At 43.0% G+C, this 24,838-nt stretch overlaps 1 protein-coding gene across 6 annotated transcripts in view; it reads right to left on the bottom strand.

Moving 5' to 3' along the window:
- The window catches only part of NKTR (natural killer cell triggering receptor), a 1,518,686-nt gene that overhangs the window by 350,176 nt on the left and 1,143,672 nt on the right, over positions 1–24,838 (bottom strand). For all 6 annotated transcript variants that reach the window (XM_044066053.1, XM_044066052.1, XM_044066051.1 and 3 more), the window contains one exon: positions 3,550–6,402. In XM_044066053.1, coding sequence (XP_043921988.1) covers positions 3,550–6,402 — 2,853 coding nt within the window. The remainder of the gene's footprint in view (positions 1–3,549; positions 6,403–24,838) is intronic.

Raw genomic sequence — 24,838 nt, forward strand, 5'->3', positions numbered from 1 at the left:
TTACTCTTTGGTAAGTTTTAAAGAAAGTATTTGTACCGAGTGTAGCCTCCCTGACATCACAGGTGAGCGCTGCCCTCTCAATGGGACCAGACGGTGTCCCGGGCTGCGTCTTACACGAATTCCAAGAAGAACTGAACCCTCACATAAAGTCACTGTTCAATCTCAGCCTTACTACAGGATATGTACCCAAGGAATGGCGTACAGCAACAGTGGTCCCACTCCACAAAGGTGGTGCCACAACGGACCCCAGAAACTATCGCCCTATAAGCCTGACTAGCCTGGTCTGCAAAGCTATGAAGCATATCATCATGAAACTCATAAACAAAGACATTGGGAACCTCCAAACACTGGATCCTACCCAATTCGGCTTTGTTAAGGGCAGATCTTGCCTCTTGAACCTGGTCGACTTCTTTGAAACAGTCACCAAGGCCATAGATGAAGGGAAGGTAGTCCACACAGCCTACCTGGACCTCGCAAAAGCCTTCGACACAATACCCCACTCGGGCATCATAAATAAGCTTACCAGCTTAAATATCAACCCCTATGTCACAAGATGGGTGGCAAACTGGCTCAGGGATAGAACCCACATGGTCAGAATTGCAGGTGCCATGTCAGACTCTAAACCAGTTACAAGTGGTGTCCCACAAGGCTCAGTCCTGGGACCTCTCTTGTTCGGTATATATTTCTCTGAGGTACAGGCTAACATGGGAGGACTATGGCTGACCAAGTTCGCAGATGACTGCAAACTGGGTGCCATAATCGACTCACCGACTGACACAAGCATCCTCCAAAAGGGTCTCACAGAGACGGATAACTGGTGCCAGAGCCATGGCCTAAAGCTAAATGCCAAAAAGTGCACAGTCTTCCCCTTTGGGAAAAACAAAGTGCCCACAAATTACCACACAGGTGGTAATCCATTAAGTACGGAAGAAGTAATTAGGGATTTGGGGACCCAAGTAGATAGCAATCCCTCCTTTGACAAACAAATTGCCAAAGTGGTTAGAAAGACCTTCTATATAGCCCACCTTATCACGAAAGGGTTCACATCTAGATCAAGAGAGGTCATTGTGCCCCTCTACTCATCAGGCCCATAATTGAATACAATGCTACATTTGGGATGTACCTTACCAGACACCTGCAGCAACTGGAAAGACCCCAAAAGTACCTCACCAAGAGGATCAAGGGACTCAAACAGATGCCCTACGCAGTTAGGCTAAAGAAATTCCAGCTCTACTCAGCTGCTTACCGCCTACTCAGAGGCGATCTGTGCCTGATGTATAAAGCCATGTCCAACCCAGAATTAATGGACATGCTCCACCTCAGGAAATCCAAATCCCTTAGAGCTACACGCTCCAGGACTTAAACCTCAGCACAGAAATAAATAGGACATGCTGGAGAGACAGATTCATATCCCAGAGGCTCCCCTCACTCTGGAACAAAATCACAATCCATGTTAGGCAGAGTCCCTCAATGACCCTCTTCAAGAGAAATCTTGACGAGTAGATGGGAGATCGTAAGTTTACCCCTGGGATCTCTTCTGTGTCCCTACTAGACAGAGGCACAGTAAACTAACCTCAAAAGGGCTATCTTCTTTGACCTATTATACAGAGGCACAGTCAACTAATCTAAAAGGGTGGCGAAAGCCAAACACACTCTGGCTAGGTTTATAAATGCCCTAGGGCAGACAGCCTAGTATCAACCTATGAATCTATTAGGCTGGATATTCACAGTATGGTTTTTAATTGGTGCCTGAACTCTAGGGAATCTCAAATCTTCCACACGGAGAAGTTTCCTCATTTTTTTGTTTTTGCACCCAGTACATTGACGTACTGGGTTTGTGAGACTTCAAGGGACACCACAGAGATTGTGTTTCAATATGGAAAATACTCAAGCAGTGCCTGAAATCAATAAGGACTTCAAACAGGCTTGAACTTCCCAGCACCAAACCAAAGCAACAGGATAAACGTTTGAATATCCAGGTTAGCAGAAAATTTAGACAAAAGTACCTGCAGTCCACAAACAAAATTATACAGAAAAGTGATGCAAATATCCATAAGCAGTCATTCTACACCATCTTTAGACATGTAAAAGTTATTAACTGTATCCTGACCTAAGCTCTGCCTCAAATTCTTGTCTGCAAAGAACAGCCTCAACCACATAAGTATAGGTAGAACTTGTTACTGCCAGGTCAAGTACATTATCTACAAAACATTCACAAAATCTGCTTGGGAATAAAAAAAAAATTTGAATTGACAGGCCAGCTCCAATGTGCAGAGAGAGAAAGCTCTGTCTATAACCTACTGGTTATGGATAATAAACCCAATCCCCGAGGAATCAGAAGGAGGGAAAGGGACAGGGTAAAGTTTAGTTAGCTCATTTGTCCTTGGGGATGGAGTGGGGAGAGATTTTTCAACCAGAACTACAGTCCCTGGTGATAACCAGACTCCTGCCTTGCAGCCGTAAGTAAGGGAACATATAATCAGTTAACAATTTTGCAGGAAATGCTTGGTTTTCCTAAAATAAAATATTCTTAGTACTGTGCTTGGTCCTAAACAAAAAATGCTGAAACTATGGTAGCCTTTGTGTGGAATTTGTCTGCTACAAGAGCACAGGCCTTCTTTCTTAAGAGAAGATGTGCTCAAAAATATCTTCTAAGCTACAGAAAATTAACTGTGAACAACAATCACAATAAGTAATTAAAAAAAAATCCCCAACAGGGTACTTACCTGTCTGAGATCCACAGCAGGCTGAACAATGCTATACTATAGAAATATATAAAAAAATGGTACCTACACTATGCAGTGCAGTGAGAAAGATCTAAGTGGCACAGACAGACATAAGGTTTATAAAGGGAATGCCCTTACAACCTGGGGGTGGATGTCAGACTACCTGGAGGAGTGGGGGTGGGAGGGGAGTGTTGCAGTGCATTGGAAGTCATGGTGCAAATTAGGCTTTGCGTGGTGAATTCCCAGTAGCAAGAATTACGTAAACAGTTATCTGTACGACAACTAGGGGTTACCACCTGGCTCTCTTTACACACAGTCCTTATTTGGGGAGTTGTATCCTGGAAAAAAAATGGGAAATGTCCTGATATCTTATGAAAAAAAAATTTCTAAATTTTCTTTATCATTTACGTTAAACAATTATTCTGTATATGAAACACCTAATTATTATATGAAACAGCATAAGCAATACAAATGCTACGAGAACAAGCCTTGATTTTTGCAAAAAAAGTAAGGTTCATTCCTTTTTAGATGAAAAGGTGGCAATCCTATGCACATCAACAACTGATGCAGATGACAGACAGCTGGTTAGGTTTGTAATCCCACATGGGAGTTTCTATAAAGAAGCTTCACAGAATGCTACAACTCATGCATAATGTGCAAGATAAAAAGGACTCGCTGATAAACTAATGCTAGCAAAAATTGTAAAATTAAACAAAAAAACAGTGCCCAACTACAACAGGTGGAGTATCTTTAAAGCAAGCGTGTAGACACAAGCAATGCATCTTCAGATTTTTTAATTATTTTTTTCACTTCTATTTCTCACCTGTAAGAGTAACTGGAACTTCTGGATCGACTTCTAGAGCGACTGTAGGAACGTGACCTACTCCTAGATCTTGATGAATGTCTTGACTGTGACTCTGATTTGTGGTGAGATCTGCTTGAACTTCTGGATGGACTCTTGTCATCTTCACTAGCAGACACTTCCTCACTAGAACTCTCTTGATTTCTCTGCCTCCGATTAAGTCGTGCTGTCTTTCTAACTTCATCAAAAAGAGAACCTGGTCTAACTTTGTTATTGCTTTTTATTTCTATTTTCACACTTTGCAATTTATTTTCTGGCTCTGTTAAACTGTTCACAACCTCTCCAGATTTCACATTGACTGCTGCTTGTACTGGCTTCCATTTGATGTTCTGTGGTAGGTTTTGTACATTCACTCCTACTGCATTGTTTGCGTCACTGCTGTCATTTCTGCCCACCACTTCTTGACTGTCTTGATTAATTTTTTGTGAAATGTCTACTAAATGGCTTCTTTTTTCTATAGTACCTTCTAAAGAAGTATGTTCTTTGACATCAGGTTCTTTAAGTTCAACAGCATCATTTTCTGATTTAAGACCTTCAATAATAAAACCTTCATTGTCACTTTTCTTAGGAGAGTTTTCAGGGGTACAAATGTCCATATCATCTTCACAGTGGTCAGGGTTAGTAATGGCTGCTAAAGGACTTACTCCATCCGAATGTGAGAGCTCTGCCTCTTCTGGGATGACACTCAATTCACTGTTACAAGCTTCATCTACTTTAACGTCAGCATCAATATGCTCATCTTGGTTATCAGGTAACTCACGAGCAACATATTCATTCATCTCAGCAATGTACTCGGTTACCACTTTACTTAACAGGCATTCTTCTACACCTTCATGTGTATCATTCTCTTTACGTGCTTCTTTTTCTTTATTACTTCCTTCCTTTAAATGTTTATTAAATGAGATCTGATCAGTTGCAACATCTTCTTCCTCCTCTTCTCCATATTCAAGGGGAGGCTGCCAGAGAAAAGCCTCTTTTTGTTTTTGAACTTTTTTATTTTTTATCTTTTTCCCAATTTTAGCTTTTTTCACTGTGGACTTCTCATTTGTTTTTGTCCTGTTTTTGGTAATTTTGTCTTTACCATGCTGCGAAGTCTGTCGTAAAGTGGTACGAAAAGATGACTTTTTAAAGTCTCCACATTTATCTGCTGATGAAGACAAAGATGATGACCTTTGGGAGGACCGTGACCTTGTGCCTGACATTTTACTTTTTGAGCTGTTGTCAGAGCCTGAAGAAGCCTCTCCTTCTTCTTTTTCAGATGAATGTCTGGGTTCTTTGCTAGCATTGTCTACATTTCTAGCAGGTTGTACATTTGGTTCCATTTTATAGAAATGTTGTACACTCTTTTCTTCCCCTTTCTGATGGGAGTCAAAAGAACAGGTTTCAGCAGGTTCAGTTTTTGCTGGTCTTGGTCTGTCTGAAGAGTTACCATCACTGTCCCACCCCAACCTAGACTTTGGATCTTCGACTGAAGAAACTATGCAGCACTTTTCTTTATTATTGTCAGCCGTTATCTCACCACCTTCTAACTGCACATCAGACTTGGTCTTTAAAATTCTGGCCTGTGAATTATATCTGTTTTTTCCAGTGTAATCACTTTTTTCACTGTCTGTTGCATAATCTGAGGATGATCCAGCTGGATACACTTGTTGTCTACGACGTTTTTTCAAACATTTTATGCTTAAACTTTCTACATCTTCTTTTTGCTTAGAATTTGTTAGCCGCTCATTTTTGCTGCCGTGTCTGTCATCACCACTGTAAGAATCATTTGATAATGATCTACTGTAAGAAGAACCACTGTGATATCTACCAAGAGACTTTGATCTACTACTTTTACTCCTAGATCTAGAATGAGATCTACTGTAAGATCTACTATATGATCTACTTCTTGAAGATCTGCTTCTTGACTTTCGCCTATAACTTGAACTTCTCTCACTGTAATGTCTTGAATAGTCACTTCTTTCACTATCTGAACTTGTGCGTCGTCTGCTCTGAGATAAAGAATTGTCAGTTTTGGTGTTTGTTGTAGCACTGCCAATCTGGGGAAGTACAGGCTGGGCAGCCTTGGCTTTCATTTCCTTATGGATCTCATAAGAAGGTTTCCAAGGTTTCTGTCCAGGTTTCCATCTTGAAGGTGGAGGACTGTCACTAAGAGGCACTACAGAAATATTTTCTGTTACAAGAACTGCTGCAGCAGCTTCCTTTTTTTGTGGTAACAATTTCAATGGCTCAGGTATCTTTGGCTTATCAACTACATGTGGTACAGCAGTTGGTACTAGCAACTTTTTCTGCAGTCTAGGTTTGGAACTAGATCTGGAGGATGTATTGCTTCTAGAACTTACAGAAGATCTTGACCTACTTCTAGACCTTGAACTTGTTCTGGAATAAGATTTGGACCGGCTTCTAGACCTACAAAATGAATGTGACCTCCTTCTGGATGATACTGATGAACTGTGTGGACTATCAGACTTGGACCACTGTCTTTTAGATGAATGTCCAGAAGAGACAGAGCGAGAATGAGATCTTCTATAATGATCATGAGAAAATTTTGTCCTCCTGCTTGAGGAATGAGATGACTCTATGTCTGAAGATGGAGATGCATCTTTTGCTTTATTTTTGATAGATTTATGCCGCTTTGCATGTTTTGCCTTCTTTGTTTTCTTCTTGTGTTTTGCCTTCTTCTCCTTTTTGCGCTTCTTGCGGTGACCAGACCTCCCAGTACTGTGATCAGAATAATAACCATCATGAGACCATGAGCGTGATCTACGAGCAGGGCTTCTGTCATCCCACCTACTGGAGTACAAATCATTCAACCTGAAAAATGAAAAGCATGTTTTACTCCTACAACCACTACCATCAGATAAGAAAGCTTCTGTAGCAAAGTAAGGTTCTTAGTCACATAATCCTAAAATTCAATCCTTAGTAAATATTTGTGTTTTTAAACGTTATCACAAACTAACCGACACAGGATTGCATATTTGGGAGGGGAACAAACTACAGCTTCTCTCCAGGAACTGCAGGGGTGTATTTTTTTGAATACTGTGAGTGACAGGTTGCAAGAACATCTGCAGAAATTTGCAAGGCTTTGAGAATGTCGGCCAAGGCAGGACATATTTACAAAGCATCACTCAACTCTTGTTTTACTGCATTCCTTTAAAAGTCCTTTCTTTTCAAAATTATGCCCAGTACTGCAGGTGTTATTTTCAATATAATCTTGGATCCAGTCTTTACAGTGAAGAGCATTAAAAAGACTTACAGAAATAAAAGTTCCAGTCATGATTGGGAGGGTGGCCTCATGGTTAAGGTATTTGCCTTACAAACACAGGGTGCAGGGTTTGAGTCTCACAAGGGATAATTGGCTAGGCTTAAAATGGCTCGCAAGGGCAGTTAGCTTAGTACTAATTTGTGAACCTATGAACCTATGATAACAAAAAAATAGTTTATGAAAATTACTAGTAATCATTCTCTGTAAAAACAAAAATACCAACCCAAACCCGCAAATGAATACAAAATGTAGCTTCAAAGACAGAAAGAAGAGCTATGCACGGGACAGCATTAGTTCTGGGATAACAGATGTTTGAAAACATTATCACAAAACAGCAAGTTTATTTATTATTTGACAGTGCTTCTAGAAAGCCAATAAAGGAAAACAAAGCCAATAACCAGGGAAAAAGACTTTTCAAACTATCAACTAAATTACAGAGCTTAGCAGCTACTAGAAACAGGAACCCCACATCCTGGATTAACTGCAAAGTCAAAGTTGAGAAGTCAAAAATGAACAAACTAAGGAAATAAATGAAAGACTAAATCAACATACTGCGACTCTTATTTATAAATCTGTGAACAAAAACAAAACATTGCACAACATTAAGGTACACATAGTGTTTCAATAAGAAAACAACTGTAGCTACATCTTTTTAGGATAATTCTACAGCTTCCTTCAGGTTTTTGCCTGGATCATATGATTGATACCTCAAACTGTCTACAAATCTCTGTTAATGTTTACATACTAACTGCAAAAGCACAGTAGAAATAAGTTACTGGAAGAGACCCCTATTGTAATTTTTATATCTGAAACTGCAAGTGCTCAAAACTGTGAAGAGGGAAATCTTTAAATATTTTTGCAAGGGGGTGGTGTGGGCTCCCTTGCATCCCCCTTCATGTGGGTGCTTTACCACTAAATCTCTGCTTCTAAATACACCATTTCTGAAGTTACTGAACCTTAGGGAAAGGGAGTAAAAAGTACAGTTGTGTACACTTAGCATAAATGTAGATGTTCGAGTGTATTCACATTTAGACATTTGGAAGAATTTTTCTAAATTAAACCTCCCGACATTTGTGATGAAGAGACAGAACAACTGGTAGCCCTTACAACATTAGGGAAAGTGAAAAATACACATCATAATGCAATTGATGGGGAAAACTCCAGCTGAGGATGGAATACCAACAAATACTTGGAAGATGGAGAACAAGTAACAGTGCAATTTTTGCCTGAAAAATAATGGTGGGAACTGAAGTCCCCGATACACGGAAAAAGCAGTAATAGCAATAATTCCAAAGAAAGCCAAGGACCCAACAGATTTAATTGCAGCATTCAGTCTTCTTGGCCCATATGAATACTAAAGTCACAATAATGAAGATGAAATAGCCATGGACTGATGAGGGTGGCTTTACAGAAGAAAGGCAAACATTCAACACCACCCTTAAAAGGATAATAGAAAAAAAAGGCCAGATATAGAGGATCTTCTTTATTGCTAGCTTGCCTATATGCAGAAAAAAAGCTTTTGTCAGGGTCTGCTGGGCTTATCAGGGTAAAATATTGCATATATCTGGTCTCCCAAGGAAACTGAGCAGTCTGGTTATGAGAATTTAAATACAGTCAACATCAAAAATATAAAGACAGAAGGAATTTTATAAAACAAGTTAGTTCTTAATAGAGGAAAAAGGCAAATGTGCCTGCTGTTCCCGACCTTATTTGTTTTATACCTGAAGTCATTATGGAGGAAGACAAGAAACTCACAAATAAGGGGATTTAACTGATACAATCAACTGGAAAAACTGCTCTGTCTGTGGATGGTACTTCAGTATATGTTAATGAGTTAAGAGCAGGAAATCAGTACACTAAGTATTCTTACAAGAATTCTAATTATTCTCAAGATACAAAATAAATTAAAATGTGAAGGTTGTAACAGTAAATTATGTACCTTCATATGAATAAGAGTAGCAATATCATTTTCTGTGACAAAATGAAATATTTAGGGCAATGGGTAAAAAAGAAAAATAAAGGGGCAGATAGAGAGACTTGGGAAGAAACGTAAAAAAACTAACTTGGAAAACGTAGTTTTTGACAGTAAAATTCAAGCAGATAAAATGCTTATAGACCCTGTAATATTACAAGCATCTTTCTACCAAACACACAGGAAATTATAGACAGTATTTCAAAAAGAACTAAATTAATTTATATGGGGGAGGGGGGCAACGGTCTACTGGGTAAATTTATCCTCCCATCAGACCAAAGTGTAGTGGGTCTTCCTGGCTTACAGTGGATATAAAAAGTGTACACACACACCCCTGTTAAAAAGCCAGGTTTTTGTGACATAAAAAAATGAGAACACAATAAATAATTTCAAAACATTTCCCACCTTTAATGTGACCTATAACCTGTACAATTCAACTGAAAAACAAACAAAATACAACAAGCTGGTTGCATAAGTGTGTACACCCTTAAACTAATACTTTTGTTAAAGCACCTTTTGATTTAATTACAACATTCAATATTCTTGGGTAGGAGTCTATCAGCATGGCACATCTTGACTTGGCAATACTTGCCCACTCCTCCTTGCCAAAGCATTCCATATCTGTCAGACTGTGAGGGCATCTCTTCTGCACAGTCCTCTTCAGGTCACCCCACAGATTTTCTATTGAATTTAGGTCTCGGCTCTGGCTGGGCCATTCCAAAACTTTAAATTTCTTCTGGTGAAGCCATTCTTTTGTTGATTTGGATGCATGCTTGGGGTCATTGTCTTGTTGAAAGGTGAAATTCCTCTTCATTTTCAGCTTTCTAGCAGATGCCTGAAGGTTTTGGGGCAAATGTGACTGGTATTTGGAACTGTTCATGATTCCCTCCACCTTGACTAAAGCCCCAGTTCCATCTGAAGAAAAGCAACCACAAATCATGATACTGCCACCACCATGCTTCACCATGGGGACAGTATTCTTCTGGTGAGGCGAAATGTTGTTTTTGAGCCAAATGTACCTTTTGGAATTGTGGCCAAAAAGTTCAACCTTGGCCTCATCAGACCATAACACATTTTCCCACATGCTTTTGGGAAATGATGTATTGTTCTGCAAATTTTAGCAGGCCTGGATGTTTTTGTGTGTAAGAAAAGGCTTCCGTCTTGCAACCCTACCCCATAGTCCAGACATATGGAGAATACGGGAGACTTATCACATGTAATACACAACCAGTACTTGCCAGAAATTCCTGCAGCTCCTTCAGTGTTGCTGTAGGTCTCTCAGTAGCCTCCCTGACCAGTGTTTGTACTGTGTTTTCATCAATTTTGGAGGGACATTCAGTTCTTTGCAGGGTCACTGTTGTCCCATATTTTCTCCACTTTTTGATGACTGTCTTCACTGTGTTCCATGATATATCCAATGCTGTGGAATTTTTTGTACCCTTCTCCTGACTGATACCTTTCAACAATGAGATCCCTTTGATGCTATGTAAGTTCTCTGCGAACCATGGCTTTTGTTGTAGCAGCAACTGAGTAAATGTCAGGAAAAGCCTACTAGGAGAGCTGAACTTTATTTGGGATTAATCAGAGTCTCTTTAATTGATGGCAGGTGTATACCCAGGAAGACTGAATGTTATAAATTAAATCAAAATGCGCTTCATCAAAGTATAAGTTTAAGGGTGTGCACACACAACAAAGTATTAGTTAAAGGGTGTGCACACTTATGCAACCAGTGTATTGTACATTTTTTATTTTTTTATATTTTTTCCTCTAACAGACTTGTTTTTAAATTGAATTCTACAGGTTATAGGTCACATTAAAGGTGGGAAAAGTTTGAAATGATTTATTATTCATTTTTTTATATCGCAAAAACTTGGCATTTTAACAGGGGTGTGTACTCTTTTTCTATCCACTCTACATGGGTATTACACATGTACCCAAATGAAACTGGTTTACTTTACCCAATCTGCAACCTACTTTACAAAATAGAAAAACATGAAGCTCTCCCAAGCAGAACAATCTAGAAGCAATTATAGTTATGTACTTACTATAACTTGGTATCTGTGTTATCTGTAGTCACCATTCATCACGTTAGGGTATCGGATCCGAGTTGGCATACACACACAAACAGCTTAGCTCAAGCTTCTACCCTCCCATAATGTTCTACTGCCCTCTAACCCCTCAGATCGAGTTTGCATAAGGAAAGAAGACAGACCAAAAACAACCAATAGCAAAATAGGACCACCATAATCCAGCTAATCTCCCAGGAAGGGAGCTGGTGGGTGGGACCATGATGAATGGTGACTACAGATAACACAGATGCCAAGTTACGGTAAGTACATAACTATAAATCTGATGTTATCTTAGCCACCATTCCTCACATTAGGGTCAGAGTCCCCAGCTACCTAAATCCTGGGAGGCCTCAAGGAAGGGCATGCCGAAGAACCATGGAGCCAAAGGAAGCCCTTCCTCTAGAAACCAAATCCAAATTCTAGTGGGAAATGAACGTGTGAGGAGAAGACCACGTTGCTGCTGCATAAATGTCATCTAAAGATTGACGATCTGCAAATGCAGTTGAGGTAGACACTGCTCTGTTGGAATAAGCCTTTACTGGTGCAGATAAAGGAACACCTTCTGAAGAGTAAATGAAGGAAATACACTACAAAATCCAGCGGGAGACAGTGACTTTCAAAATTCCTCTGCCCTTTCTATTCATAGAAAAAGCTACAAACAACTGGTCTGAACGTCTACACTCCTTCGTCCTATGTAGATAAAAACAAAGTTGACAATGAACATCCAAGGTGTGCAGGATATATTCTCCTTTATTGTCATAGGTGGGGAAAATACTGGAAGATGAATGCATTGCTTAAGATTGTCTGTTGAAGCCACCTTGGGCATAAAGGATGGATCTGGTTTCAGAGACACTCTGTCCTTATGGAAAATTAAGTAGGGCAGCTTAATTGTAAGAGCTTGCAGCTCTGAAACTCTCTTCGCCAAAGTTACTGCCACCAAAAAGGCAGTCTTCCATGAAAGGAATTTGATATCACAACATGATGCAGGTTCGAAGGGTGGTTTTGTCAATGCCTGCAGCACCGATGTCAAATCCCAAGGGGGAGATGGATGCTTCACAGGAGGTTGTAAAAAAAAAAAAAAAAAAAAAACCACCTTTTAAAAAGGCCTTGCAGAGGCGGGAAGAAAAGGCAGAATCATCACTAAGATGAAAATTTGAAATTGCTGCCAAATGAGCCTTGATCGTGGAGAAACTGGTCCCTTCCTTAAAATGAGACGTTAAAAAAGGAAGGATCTCAGGAATGGAAGCTGAAAAGAGGTCCAGATTCTTATTCTTTGCCCAAACAGAAAATCTCTTCCATTTACTAGTATAAACCTTCCAAGTGAAAGACCTCTGGGAAGCAAGGATAATATCCTTTACGGGTGAGGCTAGCCTGGACTTAGCCAAAATCACTGGAAGTGGACATACCATGCTGTCAGATGCATGGTCTGAAGATTCTGGAGAGGAAGCTGAGACAGATGAGATAAAAGATCTGGATTTGGATTGAGCACCCAGGGTGGGTGCCTCAAGTGAGACCATAGAAGGGGAAACCACACCTGCCGAGACCAGAAGGGGGCAATGAGTATCAATTGTCTCTTGAGGTGTCTGGCTTTCTGAAGTACTCTGGGAATTAAAGGCAAAGGTGGAAAGGCATACAGGAGACCCGGAGGCCAATCCCTGGGGCATCAATGCAAAGAAACTGATGCATTTGTAGCTGAGAGGAGATGCAAACAGATCGCAGCTCGGACATCCCCACTGAAGGAAGATGTGTTGGGCCACCACTAGATTCAGGGATCAGTCTTGAGGGGTCAGAATAGCCCTGCACAATTTGTCCACCAACACGTTGGATGCTCCGGGAATGTGCGTTGTAATGAGAAAGCGCCCCGTGGACTTCGCCCATTCCCAGACACTCATGGCCTCGTGACAAAGCAGATAAGAACATGTGCCTCCTTGCTTGTTTATATACCAACCACCATGTTGTCTGACAGAACTGCAATCGTTCCAAGAAAGAGCCAATCCTGAAAAGCTTGCAACGACAGAAGGACTGCTCATCTCCAGAACGTTGATGTGCAGTTTGGTCTCTGACGGCGACCACATCCATTGGATCGCCTTTCCCTGGAAATGTCCCCCCCACCCTAGTAGGGAAGCGTCCGAGGTGACTGTTGGAACTAGTGGAGAGAACGACCTTGCCCACTAGGATTTCCAGTGAACAAATCCACCACGAAAGATGCTTTTGACACACTGGGGTGAGATGAATGTTGAATGACAGGGGAGGCAAAAACGCTGACCAGTGAACTGCAAAGGTCCACTGAAGAACTCTCATGTGGTACCGAGCCATCGGTACAACGTAAATGGCAGCCGCCATGGACTCTAGAGCCCTGAGAATGTGTGAAGCCACAGGACATGTTTGCTCCAGCAGAACTTGAACCAGTGACACTTGGCAAAGAGGAAGGGTTGCGATCTGCGTGGTAGTATCCAACAGAGTGCCTATGAACTCCACACACTGGGTAGGAATCAAGGAGGATTTGGCCATGTTCACTGCAATTCCCAACTGATAGAACAGGGAAAGTAAGGTATGAATGTTGTCCAATAGTTGGTGGCTTGTAGGGGCCGTTAGGAGCCAATCGTCCAAATAGGGAAATACCTGGATTCCCTGCAGCTGGAGATGTGCTGTCACCACTGCCATGCATTTGGTGAACACTCGGGGGGGGGCCTGCGGTGAGGCCAAAGGGCAGGGCCCTGAACTGAAAATAATCGGCTCCCAAGTGAAAGTGGAGAAACCTCCTGGACAGTCAAGCCATCTTGATATGGTAGTACGCTTCCTGTAGGTCCACTGGGCACATCCCGTCGTTGCTGTGTAATAGGGGCATAATCGATTGCACAGTGACCATCCAAAACTTTTACTTCTGTAGGAACAGGTTCATGTGACTGAGGTCCAGAATACAATGTAGGTCCCCTGTTCTCTTTGGAAGTAAAAAGAAGCAGTAATAAGTTCAGGGTCCTCTCTGCCCTGCGGGGACCTCTTGGATGGCTCTTTTCTAAAGAAAGTTCGCAACCTCTTGTCGGCCCAACTCCTTCTGACTTGGGTGGCACACTCAGAGGAGTTATGGATTTCGGGGGAACTTCCGAAAAGGGAATGCAATAGCCCCTGGATATAATTGTTAGCACCCACTGATCGTTTGTAATGCTTGCCCAGGCTAGAGGGTGCAAAGATAACCGACCCCAACAGCCTCCACAGAAGGGCAGTTTGGCAACGTCTCAGGGACGCTGAAAAGTTTTCTCAGAGGAGGGCTCTCTGGAACCTTGATTATGCGGGCCTCCTCTGCCCCTAGGGTGGCGTCTACCATTGAAACCTCTTCCCGTCCCCTGGAAGAATCATCATCCTGAACAGCCTGGAAAAAAGACTGTGCCTTCCAAAACCACATTTTCTTACTCCCCTTCTGGGTCTTAGAAAAGGACCTCTGAGGGGCAGAAAATCTGATCCTAACAGCCAATAAGGTCTTCCCTTCCTATTCAATGCAGGCCAACGTCTACTTTATGCTGGGAACAAAGAGAGTGGAGCCATCAAAGGGGGCATTGACAAACTACGTCTTGAAGGCCTCTGCAAACCTGCTTAGGCGCAGCCAGGCACGGCTTCTAATGGTGATGCCTGAACCCACTGCCCATGAGGACCCTTCCGCAGTATTGGAAATTAGCCTCATGGACGAATTCGCAACTGAATGAAGGGTGGACAGCTTTGGAGAAATCACCTTAAATTCCTCCTCAGACATGGACCCAGAGAGGGAAGTTGACAGTTCCTTTATCAAATCCCTCTGGAGACAGGTGAAATGCGCAAGACAATTTAAGGCTCGCAGGCTAAAGGAAGCCAAAGCGAACACCCACTTTCCAAATCTGTCCAGAGCTCTCAATTCACGACTGGGAGGGTGGACAGAAGAACTCTGCTCTGCCAATTTCTTTTTGGTGGCAGCGACCACCACAATAGCATCAACCGGGACCGCCTTGCACTAAAAGGTTTTGTCAGCTGGAGGACTGAGAAAAGTACAGTTGTGTACACTTACCATAAATGTAGATGTTTGAGTGTATTCACTGTTGCAGTCATTACATTTGGGTAATCTGCTGGCAGGTTGCCCTCAGTTGGCCTGATTAACAAAGTCTTGGGTCCTGCGTCGGTTGCTGTCCCTTCTTCCATGATGTCAGGTCATCAGGGATATAAAACCTGCAGCCGATGCCATTACATCAGTTTTTCTTGCCCCAGATGTCAGGTGCCCCCCAAATGGGGAACCAAATACTTAAGTAATTAAAAACACAAAAATATACCTCCAAACAAAAACAAATACACCAAAAAGGCTTTTAAGCATAGTAAAGGAAAGAAGAGGTATAGTAAGAGAAAAAAACAGGGGGTTGAAGGGAGGGTAACCAGGACTGCAACAGTGAAAACACTCGAACATCTACATTTATGGTAAGTGTACACAACTGTACTATGTTCTTCGTGCTTCACTGTTGCAGTCATTACATTTGGGTAGAGTCCCAAAGCTATGGTTGGGAGGATGGATTTATACAGCATTAGGACCAGCTATAAGGTCCTGCAGGACAGCAGAGGCAAAGCCAGCTCTGGTTTTAGAGAAGAAAGGTAAATGGTAATGTTTGGTGAACGTATGAACTGAGCTCCAGGTAGCAGCTTCTAGACCGTCTCTGGTAGGAACACCTCTGAGAAAGGCTGTTGAAGTAGATGCAGCCCTGGTGGAATGAGATCTGATCTCCTGGGGGATAGTTTTAACATGGTGCATATAGCAGAAACAAATACAATGGCTTATCCATTTGGAAATAGTCTGCTTTGAAATAGCCTTTCCCTCTGCCCCTGCAGCAAATGCCACCAGTAGTTGTTCAGATTTTCTTTGAGATTTTTGTCCTGTTTAAGTAAAATCTAAGTTGTCTGTGTACATCCAATGAATGCAGAATCCGTTCCCCCTTGTTCTGTGGATTGGGAAAGAAAGTTGGCAAATGAATGGTCTGATTAAGAGCCACACTGGATACCACCTTAGGCATGAAGGATGGCTTGGTCCTGATAGACATCCTGTCTGCATGAAAAATAATGAAAGGCTCCACTGCCATAAGAGCCTGTAATTCGGAAATCCTTCTAGCTGAAGTGACTGCTAAAAGGAAAGCTGCTTTCCAGGAGAGAAATTTTAAGTCTGCAGTAGCAGCTGGCTCGAAAGAAAAGAGAGTGAGTTTTTCTAATACAAAAGTGAGGTCCCAGGCAGGAGTTGGAGCTCTCCTGGGTGGTCTTAGGCTTTTGGCCCCTCTAAGATACTGCTTTAGCAGAGGATGAGAGAAGAGGGGAGGTTCTGTATTGTAATGAGCTGAAATGGCTGAGACATGGATTTTTATGGAAGAAAAGGACAACCCTTGTGAAGCATCTCAGTTAAATATTGTAAAATCCGAGGAATATTGGGCACTGCTGTGCTTATCCCTTGTGATTGATTCCAGGCACAGAATCTTTTCCATTTGTCAACATAAGATTTTCTAGTACTAGGCCTTCTTGCCTCCAAAATAACATCCATCACAGGTTTGCTGAGGGATGCCAAGGGTGAATTTAGGTGATTAGCCATGCTGCAAGACTCAAAATTTGGTGCTCAGTGTGCAGAATTTGGTTGTTCTATTGAGACAGTAAGTAAGGTGTCTGAGGCAGGTGTCATGGTGGAAGGTGTGACACATTGCGCAGGAGTGGGTACCAGTGTTGGTGAGGCCAGTCTGGAGCAATCAAAATCATTTTTGGCTTGTCCTGATTGACTTTTAGTATAACTTTGGAGAGCAGAGGGGGAAAGGCATAGACTGATAGGTTTTTCCAGCTGAATGATAGAGCATCCACTTTCCAGGCTTTTTTTGTGATGAGTTCTTGTGCAGAATTTGTCCAACTGATAGCTCTGGGGTGAGGCACAAAGATTTATATCTAGACTCCCCCTTTTGCGTGTCAACATGTTGAAAATCCGTGATTCCAGTTTCCATTCGTGTGGGTCCATGAGATTTCTGCTTAGTTCATCTGCCAGAGTATTCAGCTTTACTGACAGGAATTGAGCTTGTAGTTGAATTTGATAGGTCAAGGCCATGTACCACAATGCCATGGCTAGTCGGCAAAGGGGGTAGGAGTCTTTACCCCCTTGCTTGTTTATGTACCACATAACTGTGGTGCTGTCTGTCTTTATCATTAATTGTCCTGGATGAAGGTAGTCCTTGAAGGCTGTCGGTGCATTCTATACAGCTAGCATCTTTTTTTGAATGATATGAAGGTGCATTTGATTTGGGCTCCATTTGCCCTGAATGCACTTCCCTGCCAAATGAGCACCCCCCCCCCCCAAGCATAGTCTGATGAGTCTGTAGTTAGGGTTTGGGCGGCAGGGGGTGGAGTGAATGGCAGGCCTCTGGCCACCATAGGAACTCTAGTTGCAGGCAAGGTATGATAGGAATCATTGTTTCTAGGCTGTGGCAATGTTGACTCCATAAACTCTAACTCATATGCAGTCTTGCATATGAAATTAGAAGAATGCAGGAGGCCATGAACTCCAAGGCTTGCAGAATTTGTCTTGCAGATGGCAGGGTTTTTGTGGCCACCTGTTTGAAGTAAGTCACCAAATGAATTTGCTTTTCTGGCATAAGGTAAGCCATCTGGGCATTAGTATTCAAGCTTGCACCCAGGAATGTAATTTTTTGAGAGGGTACCAGTTGTGATTGATTTTCATTTATGGTGTACCCTAGACAAGTTAGAACCTTTTTCACAAACGCCAGATGTTTTTGAAGAATGTCCCTGTTTTCTGCCTGAATTAGACAATCATCCAGGTATGGATATATTTGAATATTTCTTTGCCTGCAAAATGCAATTACTGGAGCCAGGAACTTTGTGAAGACCCTGGGCGCAGTAGATAAGCCAAAGGGCAGTGCAGAGAACTGGTAATGCAAATAGCCTGCTTTGAAGCGGCGGTATCTTCTGCAAGATTCCCTGATTGGGATATGCAGGTAAGCCTCTTAAGTCTAGAGTTACCAACCAGGCATCTTTGCCTAGCATAGGAAGTAACTGTTAAAGAGTCAGCATCTAGAATTTTGGAATGTCCAGAAATGTGTTTAGAATAGATAAGTCCAGAATTGGATGCCATGATTTGTCTTTTCTGGGTACCAGGAAAAGTCTTGAGTAGAAACCTTGTCCCTTTTCCTCTTCTGGGACTGGCTGAATAGCTCCCATGTTCATGAGAGACAGTACTTGTTTCTGGGCCTCTGCCCACTGATTTGGGAGCAGGTATGGCCATCCGTTTGGGACTGGCAACGTGTGGAAATGAAATCTGTATCCCTGGGATACTATATTTAAAGCCCATTTGTCCTGGGTTATAAGTTGCCAGTTTCTTGCATGAAGTGCCAGTTTACCCCCCAAAGGGGAGGCTGAAAGGTAAGTGTAGAGGGAAGTCATTGAGACTGCTTACCATAGGGAGGTGCCTTGTTGTTTCTAGATTTGGAGGAGGAGGCACCCTATTGTTTTGTTCTAAAAGTCCCTTGTGACTGAAACCTGGAGCCTTTGGAATGTCTGGGTTTGACTTGAGTGGCTCTCGAAGAAACTTGAAAGGACCAGTTCTTAGTAGGCCAGTGCCTACTAAATCTTGGAGGTTGCACTTGTAAGAAATCTTTCACAGTTTGCATGGATTTAGCTTTATCTTCCATCTTTTTTTAAACTTCTTCAGTCTTATTACCAAAGAGACGGTCCTGTTGTAAAGGAGCATCCAACAATTTTGCTTTAACATGATCAGGGAGAGTTTGCTCTTTGAGCCAAGCATGCCTTCGTAGCACAGAGCCAGTTATAGCAGCCCTGCAAGAGGCTTCCAAAGAATCAAAACCACATGGCAAAGTATGTTTTCCAACTTGTTCAGCTGAATGCAATAAATCCTGTAAATCTTTATTTTCCACACAGTCATAAATTAACATCATTTTCTGTTTAAGCAGTCCCATGATATGCTGCTGGTATTTAAGCATATGAAATTGACAGTTTAAAGCCCTGATTGCTAAGGTTGTAGAAGTGCAAACCTTCTTACCCCATCTATCCAGCACCCTGGAATCTCTATCAGAAGGGGTAGGATTTTTAGCAGTAGAAGCCTTAATGCCCTTGGGACCCTGAGAAATGGTTTCAGGATCTGCAATAGGATTTTTGAAAAGGAATTTGTGGGAGTCAGGAACCCTGTAGTATCTGTCTGGCTTACAAGGAGCTGGAGGCAGAGAATCAGGAGCCATACTAGATTCTAAAAAAACATCACCAACAATGTCTAGGACAGGCGGTATAGCCAAAGGCCTATGTTGAGGAAGAAGAAAATCCCTAAGTCTCTTTTTAGATTCAGAGAAATCCTGACTTTCCCAGTGGAAATGTTCCCATAAGGTATGTAAAGTTTCCCCAAAAGAAAAATCCTCAGGGGGAGAAGCAGAAGGAATGGAATCTTCTGCATCAGAGTCCTCATAAGTAGGTATAGACAAATCCTGTTCGTTAGAAGAGTCAGAAGAAATAGAATCCTGTTCAGAAGAGTCATAATCAATGTCTTGCCTAGGCCTCTTAGAAGGGAGGGGGGGGGGTTGGCTACCCCTGATCAGAGTAATTAAATCTTCAGCCATTTTGATCATTTGTTTTTAGGCATAGGGGCCTGCACATGTGGCCCAGGCATCTGTTTTTTAGACATAGATTTAGATATTGGCTTTAGTTTTCAAGATGGCGTCGGTCTAATATACAAATCTGTAGGCCTGAAAACACCCTCAGACGCCGGTGCCTGCACAGCGGCTCCGGACCCATCTAAGGTAGAGACTTCTGCGGGTTCCGTATGGGTCTCAGTAGAATCTTGCGAATCAGAAGTAGCGGGTATCAGGGGCTGCAAAAGCGCCTCACTGAGTACCGGCGAACTGGGGACTGGCTTAGGAGAAGTGTTGTCATCAGTTTTGGACCTCGACGGCCTGTCTCTGTCTTTTTCTTTGCGTTTTTTTAGGTATTCCAGTAGTCGGATTGCTAACCGACGACATTTCTGGATAATTAAAGCGTGATCCAAAATATTTAGAAGCAAAAATATACCGACGTTTAATAGTGTGTTGATTAAATTTAGCACAAAACCGACAACAAGGTACGCTGTGGTCAGGGCCTAGGCAAGGAATACAGTACAAATGAAAATCCTTATGAGGTATTTGCTTCCCACAAGTAATGCAATTATTAACTTTTACTGACATCGGTAAGGAGCAAGAAAAAGTTTCCCCAAAGGGGTACTTAGCTTTTTAGTTGAAGACTTCGGTTCTGAAACTAGAAAACGAAAATTTCAGGAGTCGGACGACCAGCACTTGCAAACTGCTTCTGCTTCGGGCACCGCGCGGCAAGAAAGACTGATGTAATGGCGTCGGCTGCATGTTTTATAACCCTGACGACCTGACATCATGGAAGAAGGGACAGCAACTGACGCAGGACCCAAGACTTTGTTAATCAGGCCGACTGAGGGCAACCTGCCAGCAGATTACCCAAATGTAATGACTGCAACAGTGAAATACGAAGAACATCTTGTCCACTTTCTTAGGCACTGGTTCCATGGTATCTGGCTCCTTCCAAGCCCTGCTGGTCACGAGATTAAGAGGAGGATCAGCAGGGGGGGACACTCAAGAGGTAGATGGGCTTGTACCAAAAGCCTCCAGAAATACGGTTTCCTCTGAAGATGGGGCTGGGCATACCAACCTCCTTTGGCCTTGAAGATCTCGAGTATGTCTCCAAAGGAGAAGTCCTCTGGTGGAGATCTAGTGGACCCGTCCCCTTCATCAGCATCTGTATCTTTGGTTAAGGACTCGATGGGGGACTCTTTGTCTCCTCTTACATGTCCTCTTCCTAGGAAATTCCTCCGCTGGAGGCTGCGGGGAAGACTCAGAAGAGGAGGGGACTCCTGTGGGGGAAGCACCCCCTGGAGGCTAAACTGGACGGGCTGACCGGAAGCAGGATGATCAGTTCCGCTCAGATACTGAGGCTGGGAAGGATGACTGTGTGCAAAGAAAGGCCCTTTTCACCACAAGGAAAGCAGAAGGACTGGAGGAGGTCCTGTCCCCCTCTCCTGCCAATAAGACCATAGCAGAAGAGAAGGTAGACTCCCCCCGGACAGCACCGGACCAGAGCTGTCGGCCGAAGCGCCCAGGGGAGAGACTGGTCCAAAAAACCCGGACCCGAATCCAACCCCATGGACCTTGGGTCAACAGCAGTGCTCGGAGGGATGGTCTATACTGGGGGGGGGGTAGTACCAACTACCGATCCCAATGGGGTAGGGTCCAAACTGGACCCCGACACAGGCCTGGCCTCCACCCCGCTCATCAGTCCCTGAGAATCCAAGCCAATGGTCAGATGAGGAGCGGTTAAATGGGAAGTGGGAGACTGGATTCCTGACCTTTGGGCTGGGGAAGCCAGAAGCCCCAACTCCATCTGAGCTTTCAGAAAGGCCCGAATCATCCTGTTCATATCCATAGGAAGGGCAATCCTGGAAGATCGATAAGACATGGAGGACCTGGTGGGAGAGCCCTGCCTGGAACCCGAGGGTCTTCTCTTGTGCTCCCTGAAGTGAAACCTACTAGGAGAAGAAAAGGCCTGCACCGAAATCAAGGGATCGAAGGGAAAGTCCTCCACCACAATCGGCTCCAGCACGACTCTCAGATCTGACCTACTCGGAGCTGAAATTAACAAAGGATATGAAGTAACAGCCTTCGAATCCCTCGGATCCAAGAGGGTCGCATCCGTGGTCAAAGCTCCTACCCTGGAATCTGAAGGTCTCGAATCCGGAGCCTTGAATCTAGGAGAGGGAGCCGATGGTGTCGGATCCAAAGGCTTTGGATCTGAACCTTTGGATCCAGGAGCAGACCCCCTGGACGTTCTGGGACCCAATGATCTCAGATCTGAAACTGTCCTGGCTGGAATCGGATCCAAGGACTTAGGATCTGACAGCCTGGGACATTTGGACGGGGCCTCCTCCACAGGAATCAGCTTCTTAGCCCTTGAGGAGTCTGCCTTAGCCGGGGAACCAGTGACCAAAGGGCCTCCCTTCCCAGAGCGCTAGGGTTGAAGGTGGCACAAATACCACACTCCACCTCGAGATGGCCGCCGCCGAGACAATACAGACACTCCTTGTGTGAGTCGAAAATTATTCGAGGTCTGGAAACAAGCCAAAGTTAGGATACCCAACACAAAACAGTCCGAAACACACACTAACTACTTAGACACTCTAGGACTAAACTACTTTACCTTGATCAAACACAGTAAACAATAACCCCAGCAAGCCTACGAAAAAGGTGCCAAAAGAAAAACTATATAACCAAGCCGGGGTGGGGATAGAAAAGAAAAGATAACTACCACGAACAGTATAAAATAAAGGAACTAACCCAAACAACACAAGTCCCAAAAGAAACACTACTAAGAGGAGTTGAGCAATCTGCGTCTGTCTTACTGAAGTGGCAAACAAGATCTGCGGGGTTAGAGGGCAGCAGGGCATTATGGGAGGGGAGGAGCTTGAGCTAAGCTGTTTGTCTGTGTATGTATGCCAGCTTGGATCCAATGTCGGATCCGAAACCCTAATGTGAGGAATGATAAAGATAACATCAGATCTGGAGGTTAACAATGTGGTCACAGATAATAAATGAAGCCCAGGAAAATATTTTTTGTATTACTTATATAAGCCAGCAAGGGATATCACAAAAAAAGCGAATGGTACACAGAGAATTTATGCTTACAAGAAAGAGACAAGAGAACACCAGCAGAAAGTGGTTCAATACAGATAGAGAGATGAGATACTGGGAGAAAATAAACTAAGAAGGTACGTTGATAAAAGTAGAAACATCTAAAGAAATACTGAATTTAGACCCCAGAGGTGCTTCACAATATCAGGGACTGGTGGCAGAACTAAACTAAAGTAAAAAGGGGGACTAAAAATGAAATAAGAGAAAGAAACAAATATAGGTTTTGAGCAGTTTATTGTTGCAGTCCTCACTTCTTGGGATATCCTGTCATTCAGGTAAGTCAGGTGCCAGCCAGACATCCAGAATTGTACTGTACTCCAGTGCTTTTGGAAAAGCCTTCCTCAGCAAGGCATTAGCTTGCCAGCAGAATAAAAGGAGTTACAGACAATGCCACCTTCAGATCCTTCTTGCCCTAGCCAAAACCCAGAGGCAACCTACTGGCACCAGAGGTAGGGGGACCAGGTGGAACATCCTCAACTGGTCCAAGTCCACCCCAAGGGTCACCAATTCATTCCTCCATGAAGACACCAAACAAACTAGGGATAAAGGCCTGGTAGGATAGTGATGGGGAAGGTATAACCAAGGGATGGGTGGGTTCACCCCACTCCAACAGGAGGCCAAATGGATAGGAACTACATGGGAAACAGAATGACAGGACAGAAAAAGGTGGGTGGGGGGAGGCAGCCTGTGCTGAAACAGTTAAACTGCTTAAACGTGTATGTTCACGTTAAACTCCTAACATAACCATATTATGCCCATCATACTATCAACTGCTGCATTTCACACTTCTTGGGAATATTTACAAAGCAGGGGGCATTAGGGTGGAGGTTTGACTAGTTAGAGATAAGGCCCTGCAGGATAGCAGAAGCAAATCGTGCCCTAGCCCTGGATACAGCCTCCAGAATGTAATGTTTGGAGAAGGTAGGCACCAATGACCAGGATGCTGCTACAAAGATGACCTCTGTGGTTAACCTCTTAAAGAAGGCTGTAGTGGCAGCTTCGCTATTGGAATGTGGCTTTATTTGACCTTGGAATAGTCTTCCACAGTGCTGGAAACAGGACATACAATGTGCTAACCACTTGGAAAATGTCTATTTGCTGAATAGTCTGCCCTCTTACCCTTTTGCAAATGAGACAAATAATTGAGCAAACTTTCTATAACTGTTGTTTCTTTGTAAACAAAATCTCAACTATGTATGCATACCTAGGAATTGAAGGGGTCTCTCCCAAGAGGTATGAGGCTTATGAAATAAAAAAGACAGCTGTAGGGTTTGGTTAAGTGCCAGTTCTGAAACCATTTTGGAAATATAGGATGCAGTAGTATGCACACAAACTCAGTCTTGACACAAGGAAGGGTTCTTTGCACATCAGACCTTGGAGTTCCAAGATCCATCTATCGGAGGTGACTGCCAACAGTGTCTTTCAAGACTGGAAATGAAGGAGGGGATGATTCCGATTGTTCAGATATTAGTTTTCCTCATAATGGAGATATAATGGTGGATCTGTTTTCCAGATGGTCAGAAACAGATGATTTTCTTTAAGAATTGCTGAACCAATGGCTATAGTATAAGGGAGGCTCCATGGGTAGAGAATATAAAACAGTAGCAGCAGCATGCACTTTTCCACACACGTAAGCTACACCAGTTTTGCAAAGGTGTGAAGGTTATTCCAGCAACAATACTACTACAGTTTTTCTGGAGTCCAGGTCCCTGGACTGGCAACAGGAGGAGGATTTTCTCCACTACGCAAGGAAATATTTTTGTGCGTGTGTGTGTGTTTGACTGCCTAGTATCTTTCATAACGTATATCACAGACTCTGCAAAAGAAGTTATGTACTCACCATAACGTTCCATGTTTGTAGTCCATCTCACCCTTCATTCTTACATATGGGATCGGTGCCGATCCTCGGCTCTGACTCGGCCTATTTACATGATGGAAGATTTCTGGTTGGCTCTTGGCTAGCTAGGTATCCCATGGTGCACCAGTACAATCCCCAGATCTCATTTGCTGCTGACTAGATGAAATAATAACATACAGAAAGAAGCCAATACTAAAAGGTCTCCATAAATAATGAAATTAACATTTTTCTGTTTCCAGGTACTTCCAGTATGGGGGCAGGAGGGCGGGTTCGTAAGAATGAAGGGTGAGATGGACTACAAATATGGAACGTTATGGTGAATACATAACTTCTTTATGTTCT

This window comes from Protopterus annectens, chromosome 3.part0 (genome assembly GCF_019279795.1).
Source record: "Protopterus annectens isolate FY-2018-M chromosome 3.part0, PAN1.0, whole genome shotgun sequence".
Taxonomy (NCBI): domain Eukaryota; kingdom Metazoa; phylum Chordata; order Ceratodontiformes; family Protopteridae; genus Protopterus; species Protopterus annectens.